Source organism: Rattus rattus, chromosome 15 (genome assembly GCF_011064425.1).
Source record: "Rattus rattus isolate New Zealand chromosome 15, Rrattus_CSIRO_v1, whole genome shotgun sequence".
Classification (NCBI taxonomy): domain Eukaryota; kingdom Metazoa; phylum Chordata; class Mammalia; order Rodentia; family Muridae; genus Rattus; species Rattus rattus.
This window is the reverse complement of record NC_046168.1, coordinates 73,779,751-73,804,558: the sequence shown is the minus strand read 5'-3', so window position 1 is coordinate 73,804,558 and position 24,808 is coordinate 73,779,751. Positions and strand designations below refer to the sequence as shown.

Below are 24,808 nucleotides of genomic sequence, written 5' to 3'. Positions count from 1 at the left end.
TCATCAGAAAAACATGTATTTCACATATCAGTATTGTCATATGAAACATACACACAATAATATAGTTCATAACCTATTATAATCATTCTTTAGATACACTACAGGGCATTCTGAAACTAGCATGATTTATAAAATAAACGAAAATTTATCTATTTTTTAAATAAAATGCGACAATAAAAATAAACTGTGTCAAAGCCTACCTTCACGTGTGTCATGAAGACTAGGGACTGTCCCATGGCCATATGGACACAAATCCTGGAAGGCAACTACAGAGAAACAGAATCCCCATCACTCAAGAGCTTCATGTTAAGAACCAGTTAACACTGTACAAATCGATCTTCAACAGGAGTGTGTTTCTCTCTCTCTCTCTCTCTCTCTCTCTCTCTCTCTCTCTCTCTCTCTCTCTCTCTCTCTCTTCCAGTCTGTTTTGCAGCAGAGTCTGAAACTCGCTCTGTAGACCTGGCTGGCCTTACAGCCACGAGGTCAGCGTGCTTTCTGCCTCCTGAGCGCTTGGATAAAGGTTCACTCCACTGTACCCAGACATTTTGTTTTGTTTCAATACCCAGCATGGAGCAGACTCAGAGAAGGCTATCTGAGCTTCTACTAGGGCAACCTGGGGACCCTGGCTCTTTCTAACGCTAGGAAGTCCAAAAACTCCCCTGTCCTTTATACCCAGAAACCACTCCTAACCTAGTGACCTTTCCCAGTGTGATCTGACTGGGAGTTACTGGGAGTTCACTGGTGCTGATGGATCCTTTGGAGACTTTTGGGCCATTGGGTTGATTTTAGTTCTCAGAATTTTATGTAACATTACGAGAACCACAGCCCATGAAATTCCACCGACATGGGTTTTTCTTATCTACATATTTCTTGTTGATGGCAAAGATTAAACTCTAGCCTCACTGGTGTTAGGCCCATGCTCTATTGGCAAGCTATTCTTCAGGACTTTCAACTTGTGAAGCTATGTGGAGTTTAATTTCCATCTCAGTGCACACATCCTGTCCGTAACTGTTGGGGAGGTCTTGCCAAGTGGCTGCTCCCAGAACCACTGGTATAGTTTATACCAAGATATAACGTCAGCCTTCACACAGTCACAACACAAAGTTCTCTCTGTCTCTGACATTGCTCTCACCTTCATCGTCTTTGGGGCACAGCTCACACGGGTCCCCCCAGCCCTCGCCTGGCATCTTGCTGCAACAGCATTTTGCTTTGGTGGTGTTGAAGGCTTTGGGTACAGAACACTTTCCGTTTTCAAAGTTGGTGAAGCAGAAGCTCTGGCGGGTATCTAATTGGGAAAGCAAACGGCACAGCTCCTCACTGCTCTTTAAACAGACGGGACAATATGGATACACTGGTCCCAGCCAGACATTTCTCAAGGGCAGGGCACAGGGCACATGAGAGATCAGTAGTTTAGAGATGGGCCTGGGCATTCTCCATGGTTCACTTTCGTTTGCTAGTTTAAACTGATCTGCGCACAAAATGTTATTATATCTAAAATGTTTTTATGATGTGTTTAGGGATTTGTAAAACCAGTCTCGGCCGGGAACATATTCCCACAGTCTTTGCCTTTCACTGTCCCATTAAAGCTGCATAAAAACAATGGATTTAACTTTCAGTAAATTAAACTATGCCTGAGGCAACCCATGTACTGATAAATTACAACTCATGCCAGCAACATAACAAAACAGTACAGCGAGATGATTTTCCTTTTAGCATAAAGTCAGAGGGTATGTATTAATGCTGCTAACAGAGTGTACAGGCTGTCCATTTGAGGCGCTCCTGAGAAGTCTGGGTTGCAGTTGAGGATGGTGAATTATGAGTAGAGCGCATTTTGTCATAATAAAGCCCTAGCACAATGAAGGGAGATCATGACGGAGGAATTCAGTCTACCGCTTACCGAAGCATCTCCGTCCGTTGTCAGACAAGACAAAGCCGGGGGGACAGATGCATTGGAAGCCCCCTGGGGTGTTGGTGCAGGAACCAAAGAGGCAAATGTTGGGGTCCTCGTCACATTCATTTATATCTGCAGAACAGTGAGAGTTTGTTAATCAATCTTTTTTTCTATAGTTGAAAATAATCTACTTGCCCAGTCTACTTGCCACAGTCATTAACTAAAGGATATTTACTAATGGAGTAGAGACGACACTATGCACATGGTGAGTTTATCCTTTTAAGGCAAATTGCTGCTTTAAAAGTGAAAGACCATGCCCTGTTTCAGCCAATCACATGCCAGAGCTTCCCGTGAACACCTCCAGGTGGGTGGGGACTTCACTGTCTCTCTGGCATGTCCGACCTTCATGCCTCACAGACTCGGGATGCTCAAACAGCTTTTACCCATGGATGCCCTCCCGAACACCTCTTTGGAAACCCAACTGGGGATCCCTCCGGCCTTTGGTGCCTGTGCACACGTGTGTAGCTGCCTGTTCTATACTTCCCAGTGCCTTCTACACAGACAGCTTGAGGCGCCATCCAGGTACTGAGCATCTCGTCACCAGCATGTGAATCTTCTCTCTGTTCTCTGTCCACCAAAGATACCCTTCAGAACACACAACTCGCTGTTCTGCATGGTCCCGGTCAGTGGAACCAGACCACAAGACTACCATTCCTCAACACCCAGAATGACACTTTAAGGAATCTTTGCCATTGGTTTTCAGTCTGTGTGTCTGTCTGTCTCTTCATCTCTCTTGCCCCGAGTGTGTGTGTCTGTGTGTGTGTGCGTGTGTGTGCATGTGCGTGATGCTTATTTAGTGGGTTATTTTATTCAAGAGACTAAATGCTACAGTGTCAAGAATGGGATCCCAAGGCTGTGTCGTGTCTGGCTCATGCTGTACCCTCTGCTCCTCCTGTGATGTCTGGCGCGTTTTCCATTTAATTCTCTAAAGGCTTAATGAGCAAGTCACATCACATCCCTCCTTAAAGCTAACGCTGTCCCTTGCGATGGCCACCTTACAGAACCACGTTCAGCCTTTCTACGCTTGGGGTATCCGCTTCCCTAGCATCTCTACTGCTTCCTTTTTATCTTTGTCAGACACCTAGGAGTGACTCTGGGTGACCGCTGCCCTTGGTGGCTGGTGGCTGAGACACACCACGTCACATCTGCCTCCGTTTTCTAATGTGTTTTTGCATCCTGGACACAGCTCCAGCTCAGGGCTCGCCGTGCTATATTATAAGGATGGCTTTTCAAACACGTTCACTCAAACTATGTCTCTCCAGTTAGGTGGGAGGCTCTGTAAAAGTGGAGCCCGCACTCTGTATGCCCACTGTTAAGTGTCGGAGAGCGGCCACATTCTCACCGCCATGTCTGAGGGATGTAGATGTGCGTGTGTGTATGTGTGTGTGTGTGTGTGTGTGTGTGTGTGTGTGTGAGTGTGTGTGCACACAGCTAGCTATGTATTTGTGTCTGTCTGTCTGTCTGTGTACACGCAGCTAGCTATGTATGTGTATGTGTACGTGTATGTGCATGTGTGCACACAGGTATGTATGTGTTTGCATCTGAGCTGGACCATGCCATGAGAATCTCATCTGAGCAAAACAGGTACAGGAAACACTAGTTGGAATAAAATGAGCATAGGCTAAAGTAATTTAACTGGAAGTGAACTTTTCATAGGAAGAGAATAGTTGTCCAATGAGCAAGGTTTAGTTAAAGAAAGGCAATGTGGGTGAAATTGAATCATAGATGTGGCTGCTTTCAATGAGACAGAGGTACTTGTGATGCTGGGGTGCACAAAATAAACATTTCTATCCCCATACCATGAGCGTCTGTGCAGCAGTGGTGAGCGCCCCATACAAGGATGGGCCGTGAACACAGTGAAGAACCAAAAGTGAACGTGAAACCAAAACGGATGGCTCACCGGGTAGAGACACTCATTGGGCAAACATGGGGACCCATGTTTAAATCCCCAGAATGTACTGTAAAGGCTGGGGCTGGTCACGTGGGCCGGTAGCCCCAGCACTAAGTAGACACAGGAGAGTCACCAGGGTTAGCTTCCTGCCAGCCTCACTCTAGGTTCAGTGAGAGACCATGTCAAGGGATTAAGAGCAATAGCTCCTGTACATATGTATGCATATACATACACCAGTACACATACATACACACTACACACATATATAACACAAATATACTATACACAAGTCCATACTTCCCATTGTGTACACACATAACCTACACACATATACCTCCCAAAGCCAGACACATACAACATACATACAATACACACATATGTCCTCTCTACCACACATACACACACATACAAACACATATATTTATCACATGCATACATATACTACATACATATACTCAATACATACCATATACAAACATTCCACAACATACATACACATCACATATGCATCCCCCCATATACCACAGAGATATCACAACACACACACACATCACACACATGCACACACACATCATCAAACATGAACTACACACAAATATACACACCATTCACATTTTCATGTACACTATGTAAATACATACCATATACTATACACATATACATACACACACCTACCACATACACAAATACACATATATTTGCAATACACAAATACATTCCACACACATACCACACCACATGCATACAGACTTATACAGTATACTACACACACACACACACACACACACACACACACACACACACATACGAATCTCCCACATGCATCACTCTTTATGCACATGTACTATACCCATGCACACACACGCACACACACACTATTGTGGTTAATACTGCTAGTTTTAGAGAAAGGGATTGATGGACTATGGAATTTTTTTGTTACTTTGCTGTAAAATCATCTGTGTATACACATGCACAAATAAAAAATTCCTCTTTCCTAGCACCCAAACAAAATTTAACAGAATGGCAGAGATAATCTTAAACTTTCAAGAAACTTTTTACCGAGCTGATTTGACCATTTGACCATGTTTTTATTACTTTGACTAGTAAAATAAGATCGAATCTTATAATAAACCTTATGTACTGACCGGGATGACTAGGGATACCCATAGTACCTAATCACTTGGTCTGAAATATAGTTCGGTTCTGTGAAGTCCACAGCCCTTCTCACTTTGTAACTGCCTCGGATATGAACATCAGAGCTGTTTATCTTGAGGGTCTTGTCAAGGGAGGTAGAACGAACGCCTCAGAGACAAGGCAACCTCTGAGATCCTTTCCTGCTAGCAAAGCCTCATTTAGATGCTGCTGCTTCGACTGTCAATCATGCTGCAACAACAGGGTGCCCCATCGCGTCTGCCTTTCGAGTCCCCATTCCGAGGCCCCATTCCGGGTCTCCATTCCGGGTCCCCATTCCGAGGCTGAGCAGGGTTCTGTGCTGCCAGCCTCAGGAGAAGACATCGGCTCTGACAACGGGGTTGATATTTTCTAACCTTGTGTAAGTAATGCAGGATACGTCAGGGGAACCACGGTCTCTCACTGAACCATCATGCTTCACATTATCGGGAGCCTGGGCGCACCTTTATAGCTATTTTTAAATCGCGTGTTCAACATTACATTGTAGACATTTTTAAAATTTAGTGGACAGTCTTTCCTGACATTTAGAACCCAGCTCCAGAGTAGAATGGACATCCCTTGACCAGCAGTAAGACTTCTGTTGATGGAAACAAGCCCACGCCCCTAAGCTGCCAACCCAGCCCTGGCTGATGCAGGCCGCTGTGGCTGTGTGTTTAACCCCCGAGGCCAGCCTGTGCACAGAGGCTGGGGTTGATGTTTCCGCAGAGCCTTACTAAGCCCTCTCCTCCTGCACACCTCACGACCTCAGGATGGGCCCGAGCCTCACCAATGCAATTTTCGCTTTTCACTTCATATCCGGGGGGACAGATGCACCTGAAGGATCCCTCCAAATTCTGACAGGTCCCAGGGGAGCAGGAGCCAGGGAGTGCGACACACTCATTAGTATCTTCAGAGAGAAAGAAGACAAAAATAAAATGTAACCCAGACAGGAGACAGACATTGCAGACATCTGTCTGCTGGATGACAGACAGTAACAGACCACTTGGGCCCTCTGATCTGCTGGGTCACCAAGGAAAGAAAGACACCTTGCCACTCCTCTGATATCGTAGGTGGTTCTTGGGAGGAAGGCTGCTGTCAGTCCTTAGGATTTGTTTCTTCCAGTACATTTATTGAGACATAGCCTCAAGCACTGCCCCCAATAAAAACCCTCCCTGTGGTGTACTCCCGACTGGCAGTAATACCCCGACACCGGTCGTGGCAGTCCTGTGATGCGATGTGTGACAAGACAGTATGGATGAGCTGAGCATGCCCGTGGGGTTCACACCGTCTCATCAGGGCAAGCCACCTCAGCTCCTTACCGATACAGTTCTTGCCGTCCGGAGTAAGTTCGTAGCCCTCGTTGCACAGACACTTGAAGGAGCCGATTTCATTGAAGCACCGCCCATTTCTGCACACCTGGCCAAAGAACGAGCTGCACTCATCTATGTCTGTAAGCAGAGAGGAGTGAGCGCTTCAGGGGGGTCGTCTGCATTCTACTGTCTCACCAGCCGAAGCTTAGGGACCCGCTTGTTGGCCCACGTGTACAAAGGGTCTACACTGCGCTCTAACAACAGGAAAGAGAGCGCATGCTCTAAGGACAGAATCCCAGCAGGAACACGAGGGCCTCCTTGTTTTCCAAGGACATGAGCTATGATTTAGACATTTATAAACAGGCAAAGGTTTACAGGTTTAAGGTGAATCTTTCCATTTTTTTTCCTCCCAGTTGGAAAGAATTTCTTTTAGTGGAGGAGAATGGACTGTGGAATGTAACCCAACTGAGTTAATTTCCAGACCCATTATCTGTACATAAGGATCCTATGCAAAACGATAAAGGGAATGGAGTGGTGTTACCCTTTCTCTTATATTTACTCCACCTCCTTGGGGTGACCTCTCCAGCATCAGTCACATTTGTATGTCATTGTGAGATTGTGAGGCAAAAGCTGAAATCCTGTACCAAGCACAGGTGCTGTTTGAGGGCTCATCTCAAAACCCATTTCCTGTGCACCTCTCTCTCTCTCTCTCTCTCTCTCTCTCTCTCTCTCTCTCTCTCTCTCTTCTTTGGTGGGGAAAGGCATACAGGCTTTCGAAGCTAATGGGGTAAGGAAATTTTAAGACACAGACACATGTGTATGTAGAAATCTGCCAGGGCTCAAGTGTAGATTAGGAATAAAGTCATATAACATGCGAAGTAACATGGGAATGAAAGGGTCCCTCTCTGTCTCACCAAGAGGGGACAGAGGGCCTAAGCTATAATCAGTCTTGATCCACGTACAGGCGTCGCAGCGACCTTTTGCCCCGACAGACTGTGAAAGGGCTGGAAAACAGTACCCGGCCTCGAGATTACTGAGGGCAACCAATGGCTGTAGGCAAATGGAGGGCTCACAGTGGCTTGGCCTGTTTTCTGGCACGTGTGCAAGTTTAACAGCAAATGTCAGCCCTGCTCTTGGTTTTCTTTTTTATTTCTGCACATTCTGTAGGGATCGGGAGGGCCGAGGATGACCTGAGGGAAATACTTACCCAGGCAGTCATTGTTGTGGGTGAGCTCGAAGCCAGGGTAGCACAGACAGTTGTAGGACCCGACAGTGTTCTTACAAGTCCCGTTTCCACAGGGGTGCCTCTCACACTCATCAACATCTACCAAGAAGAACTCAATGTTTACCTAGAACTGGCCATTCGCCCTTAACGTTTTCTTGCCCCCACTACTTATTGTTTACATTCTCCTCAGGCGGTGCTAGGGACCCACGCTTATTCGATAAAAACGAGAACATGCAAAGGGGAGACAAATCGAACTCACAACTTACAGAACAGAAAGCAGAGAGCAGTGTAACTACTTATTGGTCTGTACAATTCTCAGCAACAATGGGGGAGAGGAATGTCCCCGGCAGAGTGTTGCAGAGAACAGGCTTGCTTGTCAAGTATTAAAGCATCATTAACACTTGCTAAAGAATTTATCTTAATTTCATAGGGAAGACTTTAGCCCCTTTGATGAAATAGTGAAATCCAAATAGGAGTTTGTTAAGACTTTAGTCATAAGCTTTCCAAAAATCCTGGGACGAACAGTTAGCAAGGTTATCCTAGACAGGAGACAGAGGCCGGAAAGGATTTGTTTCAGCTCAGGTAACCCCAAACCTCAGCACAAAGGAGATTTCTATGCCCCAGAGGGACAAAGGCCAGGGAATAGGAGACAAAGGTAGGAGATAGAGGACGAGGGAGAAGGGGGAGGAAGTGAGGGAGGGGGACAAGGGTCCAGGACGGGGACAAAGGACTGCCTCTGGATAGAGAGGAGACAGACGTGGTCCGTAGGCAGATGGCAGATGGCGGTTTATGAAGGTAAAGGGGAAGCCTGTGTTAGGGTGCAGGTGATTTACTCTGATTGGGAATGTTAATTAGGGCAGCCCAAGGGGGCGATCTGATTGCTCAACTTTGATACTTAGAAAGCTAGACCTTGGTAGTCAGTCTCCAGCAGAGGAAGTGGCCAAATAAGGGAGCAGAGCTTGGTGGCCAGCTCTATGAATGCAATCTAATGGTTTTTCAGCAAGGCAGAGGGAATCAGGAAGGACAAGGCCTGCCAGAGCCAAGGTTGTCATGCTTGGACTGGCTAGAGTCCCTTTAAGACCTTTGTGCTGGGGGCCAGCTTGCAGAGCCACCATACAAGGTACAGACACTGCTCCCTAGGAGGAGAGCTGTGCCTGGGAGAACTGAGGATCTGACTTTTCTCATGGAAGAACGGTGAACATTGGGGCAGATTTTTCCCATATGAATTTCTGAGTCATAAATATCACAGATTTGGGGTGGGCACGGACTATGTTTTCTGGAAGAGTATGGAAGGAGACCCCTGTGTCTCCTGAAAGCAAGCATTCCCACAATGTGCATGCACAGGGGACCGGAAGTTTCGATATCCTTCACATAAGTACCAGCTAGAGGTTTTCCTCTGTCATTCTGGGGCAGCCCTTGGTGGGAAGGTGCACTCAGGGACCGGTGGGTAAACTGAGGCTTTCCCCACATGCTCCTCATTGCACAGATACTCCGTGAAGGGAACGATTCCACACCACTGAAACCTGGCTTTAGCATTCACTTATCAAGCATCTAGAAGCCCCAAAGATTGGGTGCACAGCCCCTGCGTTTCCACACAGAGAGCTTGCTACACCTGAGTAACCAAGTTTTAGATTTAGTTTTCCTCCTTCAAATCTGAAGCCTAGAGAGGAACTCTGGCAGAGGCCCAGGCCCTTGCTGACAAGAGAGTTAGGACATTCTGGCGATCCCAGCTTCAGGGCATCTTCCCCATGAGCCTTTGGAAACCCTCACTCTCATTCATTGTCTAGCCATTATGTTGGCTGTAGGGAATGGAGTTAAAGACTCTGGTTATATTCCCTTCTGCAAGAGTTCAAGCTCAAATTGATGCCGTTAAAGCCTAAGCTATAGTCTGTCTAAAAGGGATGCGCATTTGCACACATGTTTATGTGTCACCCTTACTACCTTTGCACTCTGAAATGTGCCCTGTGGGTGGCTTTCACCTAGCTCCAAGTGTGTCTGAGTGCACATCATCCCGTGTGAACTTCTGGAGCAAAATGCCGAGAATCGTTACACTGAAGAACCTACTATGGTAGTCTCTGCACAGAAGAACCTACTATGGTAGTCTCTGCACAGAAGAACCTACTATGGTAGTCTCTGCACAGAAGAACCTACTATGGTAGTCTCTGCTTGCCAGTTTCACATCGAAGCCCTAAACTCTTTAGCATGGCAGAGATAGTTGCTGAGGTCATGTGACACTGCCAGCATCTGTCCTTAAGTCCCACCCTCACGTCACTCCTGGAAGAGAACGCCCGTCTTACCCATGCACATGGTCTGGTCTTGAGACGCCTTGAAGCCGTTGTTGCAGATGCACTGGTAACTTCCTTGCAAATCAACACACAGCCCATGACTGCAAACATTAGGAATCTCCAAACATTCATTGCGATCTAAAATGGCAAAGAAAAAAGAGGAAAGAAAGAAAGGCCACATGTTATACATATCTGAGTTTTATTAAGATTCCTTCGTTTTGCACAGATGCGTTTCTCTAACCTGCTATTAATTATTATAGACAGGCTGAGAATGAACCAGAACAATAGCTGACTCAAAGTAAGCAAGCCTTTCAAGTACCCAACCCCCTGCCCCCTTTTAGTCATGCAATTTTTGTAGGTTGACTGGGACCTCAAGGATTCTGTTTTATACCAGAGAAATCCACCAAAGCAACCTCTTTTCTCAGCAAACTGATCTGAAGGTTATGGTGGGAGCGTTCCAGCCTGACGGATAGACTGAGTTAGACGGTCTTTCTAAAGTCGTCCTGAAAGTGTGTTGTGGACCCGCGGGTTGCTGTGGCTGGTGACTGCCAGCCTCGTGCTTACCTACACAGGCCCCGTTGGGGGAGAGCTTGAAGCCGGCCGCACACTCGCAGCGGTAGCTGCCTGGGCTGTTGATGCAGTCTGCGTTGCGTTGGCACAGGTTGTCGCCATTGCTGCACTCGTCGATGTCTGCAAGAGCCACAGGTCCAGGTAAACAGCCGCTCGCTATGGCTTTGGGGTCACATTCATGTCCTCAGCTCTTAAACTTGACAGAGGAGGTGGCCCAAAGCCGGAAGCCCACCTAAAAGCCACTTATAAATAGCAAAGTCTTTGGAGGATGGACATAAATTCCTCAGTTTACCTTCACAGACCAAGAGCAGGTCGTTGTAACTGAAGCCTGTCGGGCATTCACAGCGGAAACTGCCGATCTGGTTAATGCACACGCCGTTTGCACAGATGCCCGGAATCTCTTTACACTCGTCAATGTCTGAAATTGAATGGATTTGGTAAAATACATGTGTTTCTGCTCAATGTCCTTACCTCGAAACAACGCTACGCGTGTGTAGCCTGAAATGAAAATACATGCTCTCTGTTCCGGTCAAATACAAACTGGCATGAATGGTCTTGTGGCTTCTGAAGAACTAGAGACTGCAGAGCAGTTAGGTTCCCTCAAGAGCTTTGGAACAGTGAAGGGGGTTGGTAAAACACAGCAAGAGATCTTAAGGGGTCATAAGGTAACCCTCTTGTCTTGGTTGGGGAAATTTGAGCCCCAACCACAAGTTATGTCAGGTCATCCAAATAGCTGCCCTTCCTCTGATAAAGCTATGTTTCCTTAAGTTGATGTATTTTGTTAAACACATGCTCAAGTCTATTGCTTCATAGAGACTTAAAATCACATTGCTTAAACTACGAAGGAAAAAAAATAGAGTTAGCAGTTGAAGTGCGTTCAGAAGGAAGCAATGTGTCTGAAAAGTCATTCTGTAAGTTCATAATGAGATCACATGAAGGGGATGGCATAAAAATATACCAAAGCCTTAAGATTTACTTTTGAAGAGAGTAACTAGCAGTTAAAATAAGGCTGGAGGGGCTGGAGAGGTGGTTCCATGTGTTTGCGCTTGCCACATCAGCCTAAGGACCCGACTTCGGATCCCTAGCTTCCACACAGAAGTTGGACACACTGGCATTTATCTGTAATCCCAGGCCTGAGAGGGGAGGGTGAGAGAGGCAGATCCCTGAGCTGCCAGCCAGCTTGCCTAGCTGAATAAGGGACCAGAGGAGTCCGTGAGAGACCCTGCTTCAGAAAAGAGTGGAGACAGATGAGGGAAGACATCGGATGCCAGCCTCTGGCTTTCAATAAATACTGGTACACACATACATATGTAACCACACAGTACACATGAGGCATATCACCCCTCCCACACCCAAAATGAGGTAGATTATTTAACCATGTAAAACAATATGCAGGACGAGGGAAATTCACATTTTTGCATGGTATCCATCGAATTTTTGAATTGCCAAGTAATAATTCAATTGCTAGGCTGTGCTAATAGAATATAATAATTTTATTGACACTTGGTCAGTGTACCAAAGCATGTTTCTCCTTTTATTCACTAATCATGTTGGCCTGGAATCCAGATCATTTGATTCTTGTGGTACTGTTGCATTGAGACATGAGAGTACAAAATATGATATATATGAATATGTAGATATGAACATTCCCAAACACAGCCGGGACAAACTCACCAACAGCTTTTCCTGTGTGAATGTCAAAGGTGAATCCGGGAATATTTCCACATATAGTTTTAAAGTCAGCTGTGGAACAGACACATTTAAAATATATTTATGCCATTATTTTTATCAACAAGAACACTGTTATATTATTTACAGCCAGTCTTAAATTGTAATCATGTGCATTTGATAACAGTGCCTGCTTCTGTGAAGGGATGGTCTGGGCACTCTCTATCAATACCTCTTTATTGACCTGGTAACAGAAGGCTAGCAATATATTTAAAAAGGCAAAACTTCTTCAGCAATTAAACTCTTTTTCCCCTTATGATAAAAAGGCTTTAACGATGGGCTCAGTCTGGGCTGCTGAGATGGCTCAGGGGTAGAAACTCTTGTTGGGCAAGCCTGACAACATGCAGGGGAGCCCTGGAACCCACATACAATTTATACAATATACAAGTTATGTATGTGACATACAATTATTGATAAACCATGAATTTAAAAAGGCTGTGATTGCACAAGGCTCAGATGTGTGGAAAAGGTTTTGCAGTGGAGACACAGGCCAGAGATGACCCACAAATGAGGCAAGATTTTTGTCTTTTAGTTTTTTTCCAAACAATGCCTACTGCTGGAATGTGAAATTTGAGAAAAAAAGAAACAATTTGTCATGAAAAGAAATAAAGACCATAAGGGTTAATCTTACCTATAATTCACCAAATCAACAGAAACTTAAAGGGACAGTGACTTGGAGCAAACTGTTTTCGATGACTGTTAAGACACATGTATGTATAACTCCACAGACTATAGTGGTAAAAATGGGTATGGACTGTGACTCTTAATGCCTTCAATAGGAGAGTTGCTCAATTCAATGATTTCTAACAGACTGGCCGCTTTCAGGTCAGTCTGTGTTTATCTATCTATCTATCTATCTATCTATCTATCTATCTATCCATCCATCCACCCACCTACACCCACCTATTCTAGCCATCCATTCATTTATCTATCTATCTTGCCATCCATCCATCCATCCATCCATCCATCCATCCCCTCAGCTCATCAGACAGCGTGGCTCACACATGGAATAGCCCCACGGCTGTTGATGACCTCATCTCCCAGAAGAGTCATCAGGAGGAGTAAATCCCCTGCTTGGGTTACACGAGTGTCAGGGCTTTGATGTACATACAGACCAGTCTCCCAAGCCTAAGCCCTTCATTTCCTTTCACTGAGAGGAAAAGGGCATTTATTTTTCCAAACCAGTAATCCTGGACTTTGACTTTTGGAGCTCTGCAATCACGAAGGGTAAGGATGCCCCCACTCCCTCTTACGGAGCACAGATGGGCGAGGGAAGGCTAAACACATCTGTCAAAGCTGCCTCAGTGTGGATCTAAGTGCCCCTGCCCGACTCGCTCTATGAACGCTTGGCCTCTGGCTTTATGTCAAAGCTGCCATCTTAGGGCTGTGGAGCACTCAGAGGTTGGGCACGCTGGGTGGAAGTCAGCCAGGAGGGCCTGTCTTTAGGGGTCACGCCTGCTTCTGGCTCCTGCCTTTGTCCCCTGCCTCCTGGTCCACACCCTGGCACAAGCTCATGCTCTAAACTTGTTACTCTGGATCCAACTGCTTTGCTTGGCTTTTGCTCGCATGATGGGTTGTGACTTTCAGAAACCGTGAGCCAAAATAAATTTGTCATCTCCGAGAAGGGCCCATCAGGTATTTCACTAAAGTTGTCCACACGTCTCTCCTCATTCTAGCCTCCTCGTAACTGAAGTGCTCGAGTGTATGCATGTCAGTTCTTGGTGACACCTGCACAATCAGCCTCTCATCTGTCCCCTCCGTTCAGCCTCAGGCGTCTGTAGCTATGAGAAATTACCATTCTCTGGGCCATGTAAGGTCTAAAAAGGAGGAGTTCAAAGGTATGCGGTTGCTATTCTTGTCTTTCATGATGGCTCACTTTTTCTTTCAGTGGATTTTGTGGTAGTGAAAAGTCCCCCATTGCAGGGCTGGAGACAGGTCTTAGTGGTAAAGGGCACTGTCTGTCCTTCTGCCTTCAGCTCTCAGCACCCACAGGGCAGATCACAGCCGTCTGTAACTCTAGATGCCCCCTTCTGGCCTCTGCAGGCACCAGGCACAGAAATACATGAAGGAAAACACCCATGCACATACAATAATAAATTAATTTTAAAATGTAGTCATGTAAAGGTTCCTTCTGTGTTGTGGGGAAAACTGCACAAGGAACACATTCAAGGGATGGTGTATGCAGCTTTTTCATGAAATATTTTTATATATTTCAAACAAAGTTTCATTAAAAAATAGGTCTTTAACATGTTTCAAGATTTAATTGAAACAACTGCTATTGTGAAGTTGGTAGCTTTTAAGTTACTTTGCCAAAATATTATACCTTCCATGTTTAACACTGTGACAAACAGTAGTTTCTCAATAAATTCATTTTATTTGTATGTATGTATGTATGTATGTATGTATGTATGTATGTATGTATGGCCAGTCTTGTTTGATAATGATTGTAAATAGGTCAAGGTTATAAACTCTTAACAATGATGTCTCTTTTCAAGATTTGGACATTATGGGACATGTCTTGGGAGTTACTGTTTGGCTCTCAAAGTGCGTTGTGTCATTTGGGAAATCAAGCCTTTTGGGTCTCTCTGGGACTGAGAGCACCTCTGGCTGCAGTATGCACCCACTGTTACATTGTGTCACTGATGGATCCCTTCAGCAGAGCGCTTGCTGTGTGCTCGCTTACCTGTCCCCGGTGTAGGGCATGGCTCACAAGGTTTGTTCCAGGCCTTGCCGACGTTGTACGTGCAGCAGCACATCCTCTTTGTCACATTAAAAGGCAACTCGTTTTCACAAGTGGTCCCGTTGTAGCTTCTGTAGCAAAAGCTTTTCCTCATGTCTACAAGGAGAGACATCGGTCAGGAAGGCGGCCAGAGCAGGGGGCCGCGGGCAGTTAACCAACTTGTTCTCAGCCAGCTTTCCTAAGTGATACAATTCTGGAAAACATCTATTAGGCTCCTTGTTTTCAGATGGGACATCTTCTGCTTTTAGGCAAGGCATTTTACGGATCATTTTTCACAGGTGACAACGTTTTGTCACATATTTCCTTCTCTACTAAAACATCCACTTAATTGTAAAAGATATTCATTCATTAATTGGATTGGAAAAGGAGGTAACTGTTGACATTTAAATGCCCCCTCATCTACACAGATGCATTTTCACAAACACAGAGAATCAGAATTGTCTGAGATCTGTAACTCTTTAAAGCTTGATGCTTTTGTTTTGTTTCGTTTTGTTTTGTTTTGTTTTTTTCTTAAACCTCAGATTTACAGGGCAGCAGTTCACAGGACTCTGAAATGCTTCCTCACTCATAAAGACTTAGTTTCCAAACTTTCTGGACCAGCATTTCTGAGAAGGAAGTGACACAGGTGCAAAGCCAGCAACCTGGACTCAGGCCGTTAATCCCAGCGAGGGCTACTGACCCATGCAGTTGTGTCCTCCGTTGACTTGCATGTACTCCGGTGGGCAAATGCAAGTGTAATTCCCCAGAGTGTTGTAGCAGGTTCCAGGTCCACACACGCCGGGATGGGCGAAGCACTCATCAATATCTACAACAGGCAAGAATGTCTGTGAGCTAAGACGGCTCTGCGGATTTATACAGGGTAGCTTACTAAACAGATTACAGGTGACTCCCTAATTTCACGTTTATAAGATTCAGAAATAAAAAAAAAATACCCCAAACGATGTGCTTACGTTTACATGCCACACATTTAAGATAAAGATAAAAAGCTCCTAACCCTAAAAATACTATGGATTACAAAAACAGACCAAAGAGGCAAATGAATTACAAATTTGCCTCATGCCTGTAGACATTTGTGGAAATCCACATTCTCCAAGAGGAATTTCTTTGAAGTCTGCCCCTCCCCCCCATCCCTATGCCATTTGAATTAAATTTTAACAGCAACTTTAAACTGAATGCAGGCTACGAGATCCTCCTTTCAAACTAGAAGCCTCTCACAGGTTCTTGCTGCAGGGTAGCTACTGGGTCTTTCCCTTACTAAATCACTTTTCTTTCAGATGCATTTGACTAACAAGTTCAAAACTAAAGGCTGTAATGGGAGCAACAATGAACATTTTTAAGGTTCAGCTTTCCAGGCAGCCTCTCATCCCACACAAACACTGATGCTACACTGGTGCCAGCTGGAATTTGAGGGAACAACAGTCACCTAAAAATAAAATTATAACTGGCATGTGACAAGGGTTGGGGGGTGGGGAAAGAATCTGTACAACATTCCAACTTCTTTATATTATATCCAACATTTAGAAATTAGCGACAAATATTAACTTACATTCACATTTAAGTTTACCTGTTGCTACTTAAAATTATTGTCAGCATCCACTACCTTCATATTATAATCCTATTTTCATCAGTCATTTTACTCAGAAAAAAATTTCAGTAAATCATTACAAATGAGCCACAAATTGGATTTATCACTGTACAAATGAACGCCATTGCTCCAGAAGAAAAAAAGAAAAGCTATTAACAGTCTCAACAGATCCCTCCTGAAGGCTGCAGGACCAGGAGGGGAGACACTGTGGTAGGGGGCAGCCCAGGCTTCCTCACCTTCACAGATGCGGGTTTCTTCACTGAGGTAGTAACCTTGTGGACACTCACACTGGAAGCTCCCGAAAGTGTTGATACAGTTTCCACCCTGGCAGAGCCCTGGTAACTCCTGACATTCGTCAATGTCTACAAGAGGAGACAGTCCATCAACGATAAAAATCTATGACCAAAGAGTCAATATCGCAGCTTTCAAACGTGACATCCTGTGTGGACCACAGGCATCTGTGCACCTAAAGGAATGAATGCCCTTCGGTGCTGGGTTTATTCCGACTGTGATTTTCTTGCCTTTGTTGCAGGCCTGCTGTTTTCTGAGGAGAGTAATCAAAGCAAGCTGTGGGTAATTTGCTGGGGACAATGTAACAAGGTTTTCTCTGCACAGCAACTGAACACCAGATGCCGGAATGGATGGCTACTTCTTGGTAAAACTCTTGCTTAGCATGTGTGTGACAGGCTGCCTACCTGCAGTTGGGCACACGGATCCTTCTGGCATAGCTTCCCGCTAGCTTTCCTCCCAGGTCCCTTTAACTAGGCTGTTGCTTATTTAAGTCTACATGGCATCTGGCGACGAGCTTACCTTCTAAGATGATCGTGATGGGGTTCGGCCTAAAGCCTTCCCCACCAGGACACAGCGTATAGTACTCAGCTGCAAAACAATGGAAAACAAGAGGTTTGATTCCGGGATCCAGGCGGTTGAGACAATCACTACCAAGCTCAAATCACACAGCCTCAGGGGTGTCTGTCTTTTTCTTTGTGTCCCTTTAAACGCATTTTCGATAATGTATATCACCTTTTATTCCAAAATAGCATTACTTCAATGACAGGCAGTAGGATAAAAAAAGCCATTTGTCTGTTTAGTTTGTTTTTTACTAAAAAAGCATTTCCCTTTAGATAATTCATATCACAAATATTTTGGCAAGTAAATAAAAAAAAAGTGCCAGGAGTCTGTGGTACAAAGGTCTGGGTTCTGTACATGTCGGAACACATGGTTTCTTTTAAAGTGCTCTGTGACTGACTTCAGGATACACTCCACTTATGAACCTGAACTAACAACCTCCAAGAAGGACTGGGAACAGCCTTCATCTGCGATACCACGCATAATCGGTATTATGGCCATTCAGATTGGATTGTGGTTAAGATTCTTTTTTAAAAAAAAAAATAAGAAAAACATAACGGAAAAAAATAGGAAGGACAGAAACGAATTCCTTTTCTAGAAAACACTCTTGGCTGATTTCAGCATAAGCATTGACAACAGTCCAAGGCCACCCCTCCCACGGCCCACAGTCCGGGAATACAATAGCAACTTGTTTCTAGATCCCGGAACAGAAGTTTCCTTCCTCTTCCTGCCATACTTACTGCTGTTTACAGGAGGGCACGTCTCACAGGGGTTTCCCCAGGCCTTCCCCAGGGAGCAGCAGCAGGAGGAGCGACTGACGCCCACGCCGACCTCTGTGTTGCAGGACAGACTCCCATCTCCTCGAGGACCAAACTTCAGGTAACAGTTGCCCACGCGGTTGTCTGCAGAGGAGCAACAGAAGAGCTTAAAGTGGTCCCCACTGTGGGGAGAAATCCTCACAAAGACATGCAAAGGACAAAGTTCAAGGTTCTGCACGCTGACAGGGAAGGCGCATCCTTTTTTTTTTTTTTTTTTTTTTTGGGAAGGCGCATCCTAACTGCTAGCACAGTGCAATCTCTCGATATAAACTTTGGCTTTTAAACCTCGCATGATCATAGTCAGCCATAAGAGACGGTAACAAGCAGCAGTCACTAGAAAACACAGACAGATGTCCATATATTCGTGCTCTAAACAAGACAGCGAGGCAGTTCTTCTTTGGGGGCCCTCTGGACATTTCAAGTAGGGCGAAGAGAAGAGAAACTGGGGGGTTATTGATCTGCTTCATGAGTTTGTGAAGAAGTAGAGACGGGTCTCAGAGACCAAGTCTGTAACATAGTAACAATCTCAGTCTGACCTTTCACCTGCATCCTCCGCTGGTTTTACTTTAATCATCACTGCGACATTTGCAGATTGTTCAGAGTTTGCCAAACTACATCTCTCTGAAGACTGCTTTTCTCTATTTATAGTTACCACCTTGAACGCTGGCTTTAGATGGTGCTCCCCTGCCCCCAAATCTGTGCCCTCAAGGTCAAAATTCTCTCACCTTTCTTTGAGTTCTAAACCTTTCTGCCTATTTCTTTATTAGTTATTTCCAAGTCAACATGCCCAGCAACCAAACTGGATACTCCTTCCTCTGTTCACCAGTCTTAGGGGTTTTCAAGCGATGGAACTTTCCACTTTTTTCAGCAGTCCAGCCATTCACTTCTAATCCTTTACTCTCATTCCCCCGTGACACCAGTAATAATAAGGCTTGATAACTCTATCGTCAAGATGCATCTCGCAACTGACGTCACCGCTGCCTTTTCCCCTTAGCCTGATTTCCAGTTATCAGCATCTTTTAAAACCTAGATTATTGCAGTGGTTTCCTAACTCATATCTCAGTTTCCATCTCTGGCCCAAGTCCAGTCTGTTTTTGCCTTTGTAGCCAAAGTAATTCTTCAGAAGAACTGTTTTGGGCCAGGCCACCCCCAAGAGGTCTCATCCTAACCAGAGTATTTTGAAAGCTTTTATGAGTCCACAAAGTACCTTTTACTTCTGGCTACACGCAGCACAGCCATCTGGCTGCTTCCCATTGTTAGACTTCATTTGTTTCTGTTGCCAAATCTTGGGTACAGAGAACGGAGTTAACTCCTGGTTCCTTCCCTGTTGGGTTTGAATTCATTCAACATTCCTTCCTTTCTTTTTTCCCTTTTCAAATCTTCATTCTCCACTCCTGTTTTGCTTTTCCTGCTGGACCATTCAAATGACCTGCTAGCAGCTTTTGCATGTGCTCTCATAAAAACGATCTTTAATGTGTTCGTTTAAAATTTCAATAAATGACATTTCTGTCATGTGTCTGAGAGTTAGTGTCTAAGCATGTGCTCTGTGGACAAACTGTGTATGATGTCCAAGTGCTTATAATTCTTACTTGTTTGGAGATAAGATTATACCCTGCAGTACAGGCTGGACTCTAATGTACAATCCTCCTGCCTCAGCTTCCTGATAGCCTGGATTGCATCTTTAAAAGTCTGCACAGTTTATTAAATTGGTTTCTTACTCTGTATCACCACAAATCTTACACACATCTGTGAAAGAGTCAGTGTGTTAATATCTTTGGCATATGAAACTTATGGTTCATAAGTTCTTCAGAAGTAAAGACTGTTGTCCTTTATTATCTGCAATCAGTGGATCCTTTGTATTGTTTTAAAATAATTTTAAAATAGGGTTTATAGAAGAACAATTCTATACTGAGAAAAATCATTGATTATTTTAGTAAGGACTTAGTCATTACTCACGTAAATATTTACTACCTCCTTTCTTGGTTTTGTACTCAAAATTGTCCTTTGTAATTACTTGGAATCATCTAGAGTGTTTCTTAAGGGAACAGGCTGTTTATCTTTAAATACATATACATACATATCTTTAAATGACAGATACATATTATAGATCATTGTCAACAGAGTTTAAATATTCAACTTTATGTGCTCCTATTCATTTCATTTAACTTTCACTTACCAACGCAGCCCACGCCAGTGGGGTTCAGCTGAAAGTCAGGCGGGCAGTTACACTCATAGCGACCAGGCGTGTTCACGCATAGGCCATTGACACAGTTTATGGGATCTGCGCACTCGTCAATATCTGTGAACATTTAAGATGCCTGTGTTAACATCTTTACTTTGATATAAAAAGCGCTAATCCAAGGAACTGAGTGGACCACTTTCCCAAGTTACTAAAGGTGATTGTGAAGGACTCAGCTCAGTGGCGATTAAGATTCGCCATAAACTCAAAATAGGATGTCTAATGGAAAGGCTTTTCTGTGTGCATGGTGAATACATGCATGGTGCATCTCTGTCTCTGTCTGTTTCTCTGTCTCTGTCCCCCCCGCACTGTGTGTGTGTGTGTGTGTGTGTGTGTGTGTGTGTGTGCATTTGCAGAAATTAGGGGGTAGAAACCAGTATTATACTATATAGTCCTGGTTCACTATGAAGAAAGTCCTGGAACTCAGAAAATTATGATATTTTAAACAATGTCATTTAATATCCTATTATAGAAGTGATAAGCAAAAGTTTCAATTCTGAGGAAGAAGAATTATGTGCTTAAAAAAAGAGAGGAGAGTCCAGTGAGAAGCTCCGCGGGTTCAGAGCCGCTCTTCAGCCCAATAGAAGCTCACTGAGAGGCACCCACCATGGTTCTAGTCAATTTTGGCATGTGATGGCTTTCATTTGCAAGGTTGTCTACAGTAAATTAAAAAAAAAAAAGAAACATGCTATAGATGTAAAAGTTCACACACACACACACACACACACACACAGATTACTATTTTTGTGTTGAATAATGAAATTGCTTCTCTAAACACAAGACAGTTTCAGAGTAGAGAGTGAGTGTACCAGGGTGCACTTTTTTCTTTCGGGAACATGCATGGCCCAAGGTGCAGACGACTCAAGAAAGCTTTGAGGAGCTTATCTTTAGTGTGGAATGCCAGTGCCAAGCACAGAGAGCACACAGTAGGTCCTCACTGACATTACCTGTGCAGTTGCCTCCTGTTCTGTCCAGTTCGTAACCATCGTCACAGATGCAGTGAAACATCCCAGGCAGATTGTTGCACGTCCCGAAGACGCAGATATTTTGGAAGGAGCATTCGTCAATATCTGAAGACAAAAAAAAATTATTTTAAGTTTTTTATATGTAACAATGAATTTTCCTAAATTCTCAGATATTTATGAGCAGTCACATTTTTCTCTGTTATCCCCCCACCCCAGATAAATAGTATAAATGGTAAATATGTCTTATCCATGGGATAAGAAAGATATACAACAGGTAACTATTTTGACTCAATGGGTTTCTCATGCTTTCTCCCCTTCTGCAGTGTTAGGGACCTAACAGAGAGTCTCACGTGTGCAAGCGCTTCCCCACTGAGCTGCGCCCCAGACCTGCATGTTTAATATTGTAACTGTCTAGATTACGACATACTCAAATAGGAAGAACCGGCTTAGGCAGTATTAGCAAAGTACAAGAGTTAAATGCAAACCCGTCAAGTGAATGAAGCTTTAAAAAGCAAAAACAACAAAAGATTCTACATAATGAGGGTGCACATTTTGTAACTGGCAAATCGAAATATGAAATTCAGTAACACTAGATATTAAATATGTTGCTGAAATGTCTAACACTTTTAAGTTTTTATTTTATTTTGTAATCTGACCTATTACCACAAAATCATTTATAAACACTTAGAGAAGAATACTGTTCCTTATGCCATGATACAACCCAGTTCGGTTCACTACCCTTAAATTTCTACATATTTTATTAAAATACCTCTGCTAACGATCTGAAGAGGTGGCTCAGCAGTTAGGGCTGCACTGCTCTTCCAGAGGACCTGAGTTCACTTCCTAGCAGCCACCCTGAGTGGCTCACAACCACCTGTAAATCTGGCTTCAGAGGTTCGAATCCCCCTTCTGGGCTCCATGGGCACACACACTCCCAGGCACACACACCACCCTCCTCCACAACACACATATCCATGTAATCAGAGCAAGAAATGCAAAATGTCCATTTCTACTAAAGCCAGAAATTCAGCTAATAAAGCTATTTCATGAGGCTGCAGCCCAAGGGCAATACATATGAGGTTATCGCTCTTACATGCATGTGTAAACAAAGGCACAATACGGAGGAGACAATGAGCTGTAGAAATAATGTGTTCACACTCAAAAGAGGGTGGAGAGTTTCATATGTAAACTGCCCAATAATTGAGAGGAGGCAGCCCACCCCTGACATTTTAGGCTAGATGAGAAAAGTCATTCTTTTTTAAGGAAATGATTTTTTAAAATGATTTTTAAATATTACATTATTTATTTAGAGTGTCTGTGCAGATGTATGTGTGTGTTGTGCATGCACATGTGTGTGCATGTCATAGCTTGTGGAAATCAGTTCTCTGTTCACCAGGTGGGTCCCATGGACAGACCTCACGCCATTAGCCTTGTGGGCAAGCACCTTTACTTGCTGGGTCATTCTTCAAGCTCCATAGACAGGCCATTTCAAATTGCTATTTTGAAACAGTTGTATCTTAAATTTAAAAGTGTCTTCTGGTCATTTAAAATCGTTACACTGATTTGTTCTCACTCTCTTAAGTTTAAAAGGTGCTGTTCAAGTTGTGTTCTATGTTCAGCTTATATTCAGGTGTATCTTGTCCTTTGCTGGGACAAGAAAGTTGTCATCTGAGGAGAGAGAGCAATGAATTCCTCATGAAGGTTGCAACAAAACTGTTGATAGTCGTGGGTGGAGAGATGGGGTCTTCTTTTCAAGCACACACTTCGCTCTCCAATGAGCTTTATCGAAAGCATCCCATTTCTCCTAATGGGGCATCTGTATAAGGGTAGGGTACGTAAAAAACACTGCCTCGATACTATCAGTACCCAAAAATCCAAAAGATACATAATGTGTTGCTAACAAATGAGGAAAGACCGCCTTCTTCCCCGTGTCCTCTATTTACCACATGCACAGAGGCAATCCACACTGCCAGGTGGTGATGTAATCCTCACAGCATCTAAGGCAATGGTTTCTCTTATGGCCCACTTCTGGGGGTGGGGCAGGGCTCGGCTTGGCTTTGGGCCTCCCCAGTACAGTTTGCGTTTGGTTAATACTGGTGATGCATTCGTCTGCCATTCCCTCCACACTGTGATAGAGGAACGGCCTCAGATCTGTTTCAGTTTAACATCTTTGCCCTGTTGTTAACTTAAGGGGGGCGGGAGAGAAGGAGGAGCCCAAGTTGGAGCTAAGGGGGTCACTTATGTTTTTATTTTTTTAGGGTTTGTGTGACTGACAAATTTTGTTGAAGCTCCATGGTCTCTCAACAAAACTAACTTTTTCCTTCTTCGTTCCTGTTGTATTTCCTATTGCATGTTGATGGCCCAAAGGACGTGCAATGTGAATCGAACCTCTAACTGGAGGAAGAGAATCCAGTTCTTCTCCCTTGGACAGAGAGCATTTTGGACATGAAGCGCCATTTTTAGGAAAGAGAGGGGATTCGTTTTGCTTTACTCCTGAGCAGAAGTCAACAAGTCCTTGATGGACGTGTGAGGCTCCTAGTCTCGGGCATACACACGGCAGACTCAAACATGAAAGGAAATGCCATAAACGAGCTACTTAGACTTTGCTGAGTGTGATAAACACTGACAGCCAAAGCAGGCAATAATTGATTGCCACTTAAAAACTGGAGAGGTGTGTCACATGTCATTCATTGAGTGAAACAAAAGGAAAAAAGGAAATTGTTTGGAATGGAGAGGAGGAGGGGTGGAGAGAGAGAAAGAAGAAGAGGAGGGTGAGGAGGAGGAAGAGGAGAAGGAAGAGAAGGAGAAAGAAGAGGAGGAAGAGGAGGAGGAGGAGGAGGAAGGAAGAGATGAGGATTAAGAGGAGGAGAAAGAGGAAGAGGAGGAAAAGGAGGAGGAATTGGAGCCAAACTTCCAACTATTGGCTTTTGGCCAGAAAAATTTCCTAAGCGATGAAAGCCAGCTTCCTCATTACTCATTCCACAAAACAATCCATGCTTAAACGAGTAGCCTTTATATGTGCAGCATGTGCTGCTGTTTCTGCTTCCAGGTGAAGCCCGTTCCAGGTCTCCTGGTTTCCTTCGGTGTAGCTGATCCAACTGGAAAGTGAATTGAAAGCGTGGTGACCCACCTTGGCAGGACCTGCTGTCTGAGGCTGGGGTGAAGCCCATCTCACATTCGCAGCGGTAAGCTCCCGGGACGTTCAGGCATTGGCCATTCTCACAAAGGTTTATGTTTTCCGCACACTCATCAACGTCTGCGGAATAAAAAGACATCTCTGTTAAGTTCCAAGTTTTGCCACACGTTTTTTTCCCCCCTGATGAAATTGGTTTTAGTGGCTGGAGCTGGTGTCCATCAGCATGAAGCAACGGTTGACCCCCGTTCACTAGAGTTGGGATGTGTGGCCTGAGATCAGAGAGCCATAGCTTGCATTCAGAACACTCAGCTAGAATATATATTGATAGGGTTTCTCTCACTTCTCC

General features: G+C 44.3%; 1 protein-coding gene across 1 annotated transcript in view; it reads right to left on the bottom strand.

Moving 5' to 3' along the window:
- The window catches only part of Fbn2 (fibrillin 2), a 207,062-nt gene that overhangs the window by 29,492 nt on the left and 152,762 nt on the right, over nucleotides 1-24,808 (bottom strand). Inside the window, 18 exon segments of the mRNA XM_032885839.1 lie at nucleotides 201-266; nucleotides 1,133-1,285; nucleotides 1,898-2,023; nucleotides 5,800-5,919; nucleotides 6,332-6,460; nucleotides 7,530-7,646; nucleotides 9,845-9,970; nucleotides 10,397-10,522; nucleotides 10,695-10,820; nucleotides 12,077-12,145; nucleotides 14,814-14,966; nucleotides 15,550-15,675; nucleotides 16,692-16,817; nucleotides 17,266-17,334; nucleotides 18,045-18,206; nucleotides 20,299-20,421; nucleotides 21,309-21,431; nucleotides 24,457-24,582. Coding sequence (XP_032741730.1) covers nucleotides 201-266; nucleotides 1,133-1,285; nucleotides 1,898-2,023; nucleotides 5,800-5,919; nucleotides 6,332-6,460; nucleotides 7,530-7,646; nucleotides 9,845-9,970; nucleotides 10,397-10,522; nucleotides 10,695-10,820; nucleotides 12,077-12,145; nucleotides 14,814-14,966; nucleotides 15,550-15,675; nucleotides 16,692-16,817; nucleotides 17,266-17,334; nucleotides 18,045-18,206; nucleotides 20,299-20,421; nucleotides 21,309-21,431; nucleotides 24,457-24,582 — 2,166 coding nt within the window.